Source organism: Poecilia latipinna, unplaced genomic scaffold, assembly GCF_001443285.1.
Source record: "Poecilia latipinna isolate Pla-1442-1.1 unplaced genomic scaffold, P_latipinna-1.0 Scaffold1694, whole genome shotgun sequence".
In the NCBI taxonomy this organism is placed as follows: domain Eukaryota; kingdom Metazoa; phylum Chordata; class Actinopteri; order Cyprinodontiformes; family Poeciliidae; genus Poecilia; species Poecilia latipinna.
This window is the reverse complement of record NW_015114310.1, coordinates 104,825-115,361: the sequence shown is the minus strand read 5'-3', so window position 1 is coordinate 115,361 and position 10,537 is coordinate 104,825. Positions and strand designations below refer to the sequence as shown.

Genomic DNA, 10,537 nt, shown 5'->3' with positions numbered 1-10,537 from the left:
TAAGACGTTAACTCAGCTAACCTCAGCTGCAAAAAACCCCCTGAACCCATTAAAGCTGAATGTCGCTCTGTTTCCGATAAGGGTCAGCTTGCTTTATTATGTGACAACATAAATGTGACCCAACCGGCACACCAGTGGGACAGCAGTGCGGGTCGGCCTAATTATATAATTACCCCTTGTCTGATTGCCCTATGCAGCTGAGACGAGGGAGGGCCTTTGTGTGGCCGGAGGAATGTGGTGCACTTGGCATTTTTCAGCAAAAGGGCAGCTTTCTGGCAGGCGGTGCCAAAGAGAGGAGCAGAGGGTGAGATCACGGCTGCTGATGCCCACTCTTCTGTTGGGTTTTTTCTTCTTCTTCTCCTCTTGGGGCTTTCTTGCCGGCCTGCAATCTCCCTATCTGTCCCCGGATCAAGCTCTTGGAAATCTAGACAATTCCATCTCTCTTCTGCATCCATCCTATTCCTCCCCAATCATCACCCTTTCTCCTCCTCCTCCCCTCCAACAGTCAATCATCCTCTGCGTGCTTCCAGCTCCAAGAAGCCCCTTTTGGACGTGGAATGCACAGGATAAGAAGAGCCTGACGGGGTCACACTGTTGCAGAGGGCCGCCACTCCCATGTCTGATAACTCTCCTGGAGGCGGCCGCTCCTGCCGCAGGATAGGAAGGCATTGCTTTTGTTTCGCTGCGTGGATAAGAGGAACACCAGTGCCTGAGCAAGGTGTTAGGAGAGATTACGGCGTGGACTCAAACAGCGCGCCTCCCGTAGTACCTTCCCTCTTGAGTCCGAGTCAAAAGCAACAAGGCTGGTGTCACACAAGCCATGTTCTCACCACACTTCAATAGGAGATCCAGAAGGGGGTTTTTTTCTTCTTCTTTTTCTGACATTTACATCAAGGGCCTCCCAACTCATTGCACGTCGCTACTGGGGATTTTATGAAGCCTTTTCTTCTCACTAATGAAACCAGCGGGGTCAATGGTGTTTTGGCGCCACGCTTCTCCATCTGAATTCCTGTGCATGAGCTCCTGTTGAATTCAGCAGCATGCCGAGAAGGTAATGCTGCTGATGCAGAGCAGCTAGCGTACACACGTTGCATTTTACAATTAGAGGGATTTGCCAGAAGTACTCATATACCATCACAAAATGCAACGCGTTCCATGACTTTGTTGTGTTGGAGCAGGACAGAATTATAAAGATGGAATTGAAAATGCACATAAGAGTCTGAAAAGTGTGGCTTGAATTTGCAATTTAGCTCTGATGACTCAGATATCCCAAATTATGAATTGGGGAAACAGTAAAGAGGTTCAGGGTGACTGGTTGACGGGCATCAACCCTAGACCACATGTAAACAAACACACACACACACACACACACACACACACACACACAGTAGGCTGTTTAGCATGCTGAAAACAGAATTATGACTTTCCTAAAGGGGGAAACTTGAGTGTAAATCAATTGAACCGTGTAAACACAGCTTGATGAAAAAATGGATATTTAAAAAATAAAAGCGGGCCACATTGACAATGCAGCTGCCCTTTCATCTTTGAGACAAAGAGATACTTGCTGCAAAATCTTCACCTCTCCTCTGTCTCCATGGTCATGGTGTCCCAGGCGGCATGGCTGGTGGCGTGGCCCGACCCCGTAAGTGGGTTCTCCGCACCCCTCCGCCCACCATGGTTGGCTTGTTTTTTGTTGTTGTACTTTTTCTGTTTTAGGGCGTCTTGAAGCCGCCCTTGAGGGGGCAGGCTTCATGTGTAAGCATCGGCCAATCACAATCCCCCAAAATTAGGGAAATCGGTCCCAGAAATCAACTGGTTGATAAATCAGTTGGCCAGTAAAAGTATCCTATATTAAACATGTATATAAAGTAAACAGCACTGCCAGAGATGCAATAAGTTTAAAGCAGGTGTGTGAATGATCTAATGATCGGACTGCTGATTGCACATTGTTGGCAGAACTAGAGGGCCATGGAGGCTTGGGCCGGCCCTGATATACTGCCAAATTACATCAGTGTGAAAAGATGCTAAATAATTGTAAGAAGTTCTCCTCATGTTAATGGGTTTTATCAATACCCTTTGAGGACATTCGTAACCTTGATTTGGCCTAAAATGAAAATGGAAAGAGGTTTCTTATTTAAAAACTGCTTTAAAAACAAAAAAGTTCAAGGTGGTTGACTAATCTGCAGTAAATGGGTCAAACAGGGTCTCCTGACAGCAGAACTACAATGCAAGGGTGGGTCCGAAATCCCCAGCAGAACGGGTCAGGACTTGAGAAATTCCCATAGACTTAGAAGCTGCCCGTCTGGTCAGTGTGCCCACGCATCAAAGCCTCCCTTTGGCCATCACGCAGCATGAAGTATGTGAAAGAATGCTGTCAAGGCATAGGAGGACACCGAGGGCTCAGCATTCCCATCACGAGCACACACACACACACACACACACACACACACACACACACACACACACACACACACACAGGCTGATTTTTACTGATATAAATAAAACATAAAATTCAAGCTGAAGTGCGGATTAGCACAAAGTGTCGCTCAATCGTAGCAACAGGTCCCAAGACATTATGTTTGGGTAAACACAGACGGTTTGAAAGTTTGAGCCAAGAGTGAAGCCTCTCCCACCGTCAGCCTATCTGTGGGAGATTCTTTGTTTTGCTCATCTTAAATAGCCCTGACAATTTTTTTTACTGAATTGGAGGCGTCTTCCAAATAAAAACTAAAAACAAACAAAAAATGCTGGCACGGAGGCAGATCTTCGTTTTCCCATCAGTTAGTGAAGACGTCAAGAGTCAATGCTGCTCCACAGCGCCCCTTGCTGGCCAAGGTTAATCTCTGAAAACGTCCCCATCTAAACAGATCCCTTCGTCTCCCTCTGACTCTGCATGTTCAAAAGAAATCAGTGGTAAGCAAATATAAGAACATGGATTGAACAATAAACGTTTAGTGGATTTAAAGAACCAATTCTGATTAGAATTAAACGTTAAAGCGTATTTTATATTTATATAAAAGGTAAATGGTGCCCCCTTGTGCTTGCAAGCGGGTACTGCTAGATGATTACAGATTTTACTAATGTCCAGAGATGCAGCAAAAAAACAGTCGGAAATGGCCAATAATCTGTCGATTATTTTTGGATTAATATTTGGATAGCAAACGGTGCTTGCTAAAATATACTTTTACAGAATTTGAATCAGGTGAGGCTAAAACTATGCCGCTATGAGGAGCTCTGGGTACAACAAGTTTACATACAAATGTGTTTTCAATCCATTTTTTCTAACAACACCCTTGTCCCTTAATGGGGTTGGGAGGGTTGCTGGTGCCTATCTCCAGCTAACGTTCTGGGCGAGAGGTGGGGTCACCCTGGACAGGTCGCCAGTCTGTCACAGACAAATGTGTTTTCTTTTAGTTTAAATAGAAAACGTGTTTTGCGCAGTTTGAGCTTTATTTATTTATTTATTATTCTTTCAGCAAATGGTCTTTTTTTGAGTGTACACTCCATTTAGCGATTAACCAAATACTAAATTAGTTGACATTTATTCCTCATTTTCCTTAAACTAGATTCTTATTTTCACTCCAAGCTCAAACAACCATCTCCAGCCCTCAGTGGTTAATAGCTCATTCATTGGAACATTTATGAGGATAAACTTCCTCCCAGGTGCAGTTTCACCTCCGACATCAGGCGGCAGAAACCACAGCAGCAGGTAGAATTAAAAACACTTTTATTCAACCGTCTTTCTCTCAACTTTGTCCACAGGTCAGAGGGTAATAGTGCATGCGTGTTATCCTTAAAGCTCCAGTTCAATCCTCACATCCATCTTCGACTTAAAGGGCTCCAGCAGGGGGCGTATTTCTTCAGACAGGAACCTCGTTACCTGGAGGACAGAAGAAAAAAAAAAATGTTCGCTTTGTGAACATGTTCCGAGGCAAGGTTTCTGAAACTTCACTGTCCAAAACAAAAGCAGCAGGACGAAGAATCATGCAGCGTCACGTTGGCCGTCTAACACACTTGCTGTGGGGCGCGGCCGATGAAGGTGCTGGGGTCCAGCAGGGCGTCCAGCTGGCCCAAGATGGGGGTGAAGTAGGGGTCTCTCTGGACTCTGGCCAGCAGGTCATTGTCGCCTCCTTCCTGTTTCACTACAGCCGCCGCCTCCTGGGACAGAACCCGGATCTTCTCATGGCAGTCCTGGAGGGAAACAAGAACGGTATCCGTGGTAACCAGGAAAGGCTCCAAGTTCTCAGGTTTTAACTTCAGATAAAGACGATCCGAGTTTCCAACTCAGCCTGGGCCTACCGATCATATGTCACTGTCCTTGTAAGTGTGTCGATATCCGATATTAATATTACCTTTATGGTCAATAACTGATATTTACCGATGCTGAATGTATTTAACTACACTTTTAACACCAAGAAAAGAAAAACAACCACATTGATCACTCACTTCACTGCTTTTCTGTTTCGGTTAAACTACCCACAATCCTTTGCTGCATCACTTTCTAATCAAATACAACATGCTCATTCCAGAAACAAAAGGCAACAAGACGGAAATAAATATCAGTTCTTCATATCGGCCCAAGTTTATTTATCGGGCTGATGTGTCAAAGAAAATTACTAATATCAGCTGTCTGGCTTGAAGCGATTAATCGTATTTATCGTGTTGAATTGCTTATTGAAATAATTAACTAATTAACTAATCAATGAATTCCTTCAGGTTGTCTGATGGTCTGAAACGCCGTCCTACCTGTCTGTTCCCTCCGGCCTGCACCATGGCCATAATGATGTTCTCCGTGGCCATGAAGGGCAGCTCGTGGCGGATGTGCCTCTCGATGACCTTCGGGTAGACCACCAGACCCTCTGTGATGTTCTGCAGAGTGCTGAGGACGATGTCTGCGGTCAGGAAGGACTCTGGGAGGGAGATCCTCCTGCGCGTCAGCGAAAGAGAAGCGTAGAAAACGATTGTTTTGGCTAGTCTAAAGTGAGATCTGTTGCAGGTGTTGGTAATAATACCTGTTGGCGCTGTCGTCCAGCGTCCTCTCCAGCCACTGGACAGACGCCGTCTGCAGCGGGTCGGCCATCAGCGCCACCAGGTGCCGAGCAAGGCTGCAGCAGCGCTCGGCGCGCATCGGGTTCCTCTTGTAGGGCATGGCACTGGAACCTGCAGGGAGGGAGCAACAACTCCTTAAACTATCTTAAACTTTAATTTCTGGACAACTTCCCGCTGTAACAAACAAAACATACCGATCTGCTCTTTCTCAAAAGGCTCCTCTATTTCCTTCAGGTTGGCCAGCAGACGGATGTCTGTACAAATCTAAAGAGCAGTTTGAAGTAAACGTCATTTACATGTAAAAACCACTAGATGGAGACATTTATGTCCTCCGTAACACCTTGTGGACAGTAGAACCCAAACTGGCCAAGCTGGACAGACAGTCGACGTCCACTTTACGGCTGTAAGTCTGTCCAGTCACCAGGTAAGCTCTGAGGAAAAGGACAAAGACGTTAATGTCCAGAGACGGTTGATGTTCTTGGATCAGGGTTTGGGTCGTAAAGCTGCTGTCGGGATGTTCAGGACGGGATGAAGACTGAGAGCGGTCTTCTAATGTTTCGCAAACACGACATAATTTAATACATCGGACAAATAAAGGAAAAATGTACATCAGTTATTGATGCCAAGTAAAAAAACAAAACAAAACATAAAAATATCTTACTTTCTGAACCCAGCCATTTCTGTCACCTTCCTGTCCAGCTCCTCCACCTGATGGCACAAAAACACCATGAATGCCATCAAATCTCCTTCGTCGCCCGCTGCTCCAGCGACCCTCATCTCTCCTACCTTATCGTGGTCCCCCTGAAAGAGCTGCAGGAAGCTAGCCTGGGTCCCGGTCGTACCCTTGACCCCCCGGAAACGCAGGTCGTCACGGGCTCGCTGCAGGTTCCGCATGTCCATCGCCAAGTCCTGCAGCCAGAGGCACGCCCGCTTCCCTACGGTGGTGAGCTGAGCAGGCCTGGGGTGGGGAGGAGTGTCAGGAGGGGCAGGGGGAAGCACAGGTTTATGACGGAGAAACGTGAAAACTTGGAGGGAAACGTGCACGTACTCACTGGTAGTGTGTGAAGCCAAGCGTAGGAAGGTCTTTGTATTTGTCTGCGAAGTCTGCCAGCCTGTCGATGACCCTCGCCAGCTGGAGGAAGATTGAGTTGTTACATAAACACACGGACGTCACGTAAAATTCAAATCTGGCGTGAAAGCCGCGCCGGTTAAATAAGCGCAGCTCTTCATTCCGGCTCTCCGATTTGCTACCAAACAGCTGAGATGCACAGCTGGGTGGGTGCGCTTGTTGTAAGACCGACATCTGAGCCTCACCTTAGGGAGGAGGATGTCAAAGCCATCGCGCAGCATAATGAGATCCTGGGGAGAAGATGCAACACAACAAAAATAGGTGGAGAACGTAAACAAACACAGCAAGGTTTCCTCTCGGGTTATGCATTCGGAGAAACACTTACGGTGTTGTCTCCGACATAACAAGACGTGGCTCCCAGGTGGATGATGGGGGCGGCAGAGGGGCAGCAGTGAGCGAAGGTGTGGACGTGAGCCATGACGTCGTGCCGGAGCTTCCGCTCCTGTTCGGCGGCCATAGCGAAGTCGATGTCCTCAGCGTGGGTCTCCATCTCCTGGATCTGAGCGTCCGTAATCGGCAGACCCAGTTCCTGAGGGGGGAATGACGAGGCAGAGATGTCTCGACGCCAAGCTCCAGTGTTCGGGTTGTAGAGTTTCATTCTAATCAGATGTTTATCATTACGGGTGTTTTTGAAGAAACTGAAGAAAAACAGGGTGGGTGAGGTAATGTCTACGGTTGCTACTCGACGTCCCTGACTCCAAGATAAATTTCATATTTTATGGTCATAAGACCTCATTAAACACATATAAAACAATCAAATGTTTGTGAGCATAAAGTTTTGAGAGAGGCTGTCTGAAAACAAGTCAACATCAACAGTAGGCATAAATAAATCATATATCTCCACTTGTCCAAAGTAGTTAAGTACTTGAAAAAATACTTTCTAGCCACGCCTCTGTTACAGGAAATACATGCTAAGTGGAGTGAGTTTATTGAACACTTTTCTATCCGTACTCAACATTCAAAATGCTTTACCACTCACAAATGCGCAGTCATCTGTAGTTTTTGACGTACACAGGTGTACACAAGGCAGGAATTGACCAGTGAGGCAAACACCTCAGTCGTTTGTGAGCATAAACTTCATCAGCTAAGAAAACGCCTTACTTTACACTGTAAAGTTTACAAACACTGTCGCCATTTGCAGAACTTGTCAATAAGCGCTCTCCACATCTTCCTGCATGTTTAACCATTGTAGCTTCAGTTGAAGCTTTTATTTTCTCCGTCTCTGAGCCAAATGGAGGACAATGTCTGACTGCACCCTGCAATCTAATTTTACGTCAAATATTGAAACTTCCTTTCTGTCCAGCAGCTGATGGCATTATCTTATAGGCCCAAACAACATGCACAGAAACAAAATTACAAAATTAATGAGCCAAAGTGAACACTGTCTTTGGAACGCAGTTAGATCGCTCCCTTAGGGGCAGTTAAAACCTTCACACTAAAACATTGATTGTTGATATAATAGACTGCTCTGGTGATAAAGTTGTTGGGAGGAACTTATCGATAAATGCCAAGGCATAGAAAATGCTGGTCAGAACCAGAACAGAACTTTACAACATCGATCAAATGATGTTCACACTATTGACGGCTTTAACGAATTCGGACATGGAAGTAAAGCAAACTATTCTGAGGTACAAGCCTGAACGCAACTGAAAAGGAAAAGTTGTGAAACTGATTATGTGTGATTGTACTGTGGAAGATAAATAACTGATGATCCATAAGATAGTTAAACGCCCAGACCCTGAAACTTTAATATTAATAGAAATCAATGGAAGAATACTCTTATTTTCACAGCTTACTTTCCTCCACACCAACAATCTAGCAGTTTACCAACCTCATGAGATCTCCTAATATCTTGATTAGCCTGGAATGTATCTTTTCATGCAGAGTCACTGGGAATCTGATAACAGCTTGATTACAGAGGAATGAGCAGCTTGCTCCCATGAGCACACTGCTGAAACCAGCCGGGATCAAAGGTCAGACAGTAGACAGGCTAGTTCTACACATATATCTACTGAACACATGAAACCAAGACGGTTTAAAGCCAAATGCTAAAAAAAACCCTTAAAATAAAAGGAACTTTGACTGGGCTACAAAGGTCAGAATACAAATATACTTCAAGGGCCGTCTCTGGTTACAGAAAAATACTGTGCTATATTCAAACAGTGCCTGTCCTAGCAACACTACAGTAACCCCAAATAGTGAATGTGAATCTGCGTGTAGGATGTCATGTGAGGCAGCACTTGAGAGAAAGGGTCTGTTAGCGCAGTGTTTCCCAACTCTGGTCCTCAAGGCACACTGCCCTGCATGTTTTAGAAATTTCCCTGTTTAATGCACCTTATTCAGCAGATTGCAGTTCAGCAAACACCTCCTAATTGAAATCACCTGTGCTGAAGCAAGGAAACACCTAAAACATGCAGGGCAGTGTGCCTTGAGGACCAGGGTTGGGAAACACTGTGTTAGCGTTCACTTTGGTGCCTTCAACGGGCAGCTGATCAGATTAGAAGAGCTCCAGAGTTAAGATGCTGTTGAACTGTGTCCTGTCTGGTCACATGACCTTAGGGCGTATGTGGGTGGGGTTCGTCTCAATATGAACAAAAAAAAAAAAAAAAAAAAAACACATTTGGTGAAATGTCAAGTAAAGTTAATAAAGTATGTGTTTATTTTGATCCTCTTACACGTTGGATGTACCGAATTTTTTTTTTAAGTGGGTTAGTAATCTCATGTACTCATTTTGTTTTTTTTTTATCATACTCAATGATCCCTCACTGATTTTGGGATGAATGTTCAAAGCTCAACAGTCTGTGAGTGTAGAAACCGGGTCAAGTAATTATTAGTCAACTAATAAAGAAAAATAGAGAAGTCAGCCACTTTAAACATTCTGCATAAAAGATGAATGATTCTTCATTAGTGCAGACAAAGCATCTGCATAGTGTAAGCATGACATTTCAGTAGAACTTGAGCATTCCACATCAGTGGTGTGGATGTGGTTATTGTGATGCCTCTAAGATGTGACACTCATGTAAAAAAATAAATAATCTTTGGACATGTCTGATGACTAATTTCTACTTTTTATTGCTTTGTTATGAATCATCATAACTAATTAACTGAGAATTAATGAGTGAGCTAGACAACCATTTAAGGTTAAAACGCATAATAAAACTAACAATTTTAATCTGTTTAGAGTTTCCTGTATTATTTCTACCCAACAGTGGCATTTATTCAGTTGCTATTTTTATATAGATGGTCAAAAGTATTTGTAGTCCAGCAGTATTTCTGTATGTGCTGCAGCCATGATCGTCCACTATTTTTAGACCGGGGAATTTGAGAGGTCTGTGAAGGCCACAAGCTTCAAAAGTTCACAAGTCGTTCAAAGGGGGACAAACAGCGAAAAAAAAAAAAAAAACAAAAAAAAAAACGTGTCAGACCTTCTCAGCTTTGGCCAGAAGGATCCACAGCTTCCTCCAGGTTGTGAATTTTTTCTTGTCGCTGAAGTTAAAGGCCATTTCCTTGCTTGCATATCTGGACACCAGCGGAGAGCGGTACTTCATAAACTCCTCGTTTCCCTCCATGTTTGCAGGACAAGGCTGTTGAAGAAAAGGGTCTGCCCGAAGCTTTTTGGATAAAACCAGAAGGCGCCTCCCACCCACTCGTGTCCTCGCACGGATCCCTCTCTTTCCGCTTCGTCTTCTTCTATCTTTCGCTGGTGGATGGCTGACAGCTTAAAAGTGCATTACCGCCACCTTCTGATTTGGAGTACGAACCAGAACGCACATATTCGTCAAAAATTTTTTCTAATTTCATGAACTGAAAAAACTCTCTACTTAAAATGTTATCAGAATTTAAGCTACGTACTTCTACTAAGTTAACACCGTAAGACGCAGTGTTGTAATAGTACAACATCTGCACTCCAATCAAAAGAAATATTGACTTTTCTTCAGTTTTTGTTTTCTCTCCAAACTTAGATTAAACCCCATTGTTCAAGTTTTAGAAAGCTATAAATGACCCCCATACAGAGTCATAAAGTAGAACTTGAAAAACTTTGGCTGAGGAAGGAAAGTAAAATGTCTATTCAAATATGCATAACTATGTACAACAACACATACAGAAATATACATAATTCTACACAAATAGTTTCCAGGTGAGAAGTTCCGGTTCTTAAGTTGGGCGTGGTGTATATAAGGAGCTGCGGCGTTCATTCAGGCCGTGTCGTCTTTGTTCTCCCACTGTGTGACTTGCGTCCTGTGGGCTCTGGTAGCGAAAGGCAACAAATCGCCGACTGGAGCATGTTGAGCTGATATCTGTAAGTGTTCTCTCTCCCTGCACTCTAGCTGATCTTGGTCAGAAAGTCTAAATTGAAGT

The 10,537-nt window shown here is 44.3% G+C and overlaps 1 protein-coding gene across 1 annotated transcript; it reads right to left on the bottom strand.

Moving 5' to 3' along the window:
* Positions 1-3,710: 3,710 nt before the first annotated feature.
* On the bottom strand, positions 3,711-9,895 carry adsl (adenylosuccinate lyase). The gene is made up of 12 exons (XM_015060230.1): positions 9,604-9,895; positions 6,504-6,707; positions 6,364-6,408; positions 6,102-6,181; positions 5,836-6,007; positions 5,711-5,757; positions 5,390-5,480; positions 5,244-5,313; positions 5,013-5,160; positions 4,747-4,927; positions 4,015-4,191; positions 3,711-3,880 (listed from the first exon to the last, which is right to left on the bottom strand). Exons 1-12 carry the CDS (start codon positions 9,745-9,747, stop codon positions 3,794-3,796), a joined length of 1,446 nt encoding a protein of 481 aa, XP_014915716.1. The 5' UTR covers positions 9,748-9,895; the 3' UTR covers positions 3,711-3,793.
* Positions 9,896-10,537: the final 642 nt, after the last annotated feature.

Bases quoted from the DNA above. Each gene is read 5' to 3' on its own strand.
- adsl (XM_015060230.1), bottom strand. From the start codon at position 9,747: ATGGAGGGAAACGAGGAGTTTATGAAGTACCGCTCTCCGCTGGTGTCC. The intron at 5,314-5,389 runs GTGTTACGGAGG...ACTGCTCTTTAG, and splicing joins TGGGTTCTACTGTCCACAAG to ATTTGTACAGACATCCGTCT. The intron at 3,881-4,014 runs GTGTGTTAGACG...TCTGTCCTCCAG, and splicing joins TCGGCCGCGCCCCACAGCAA to GTAACGAGGTTCCTGTCTGA.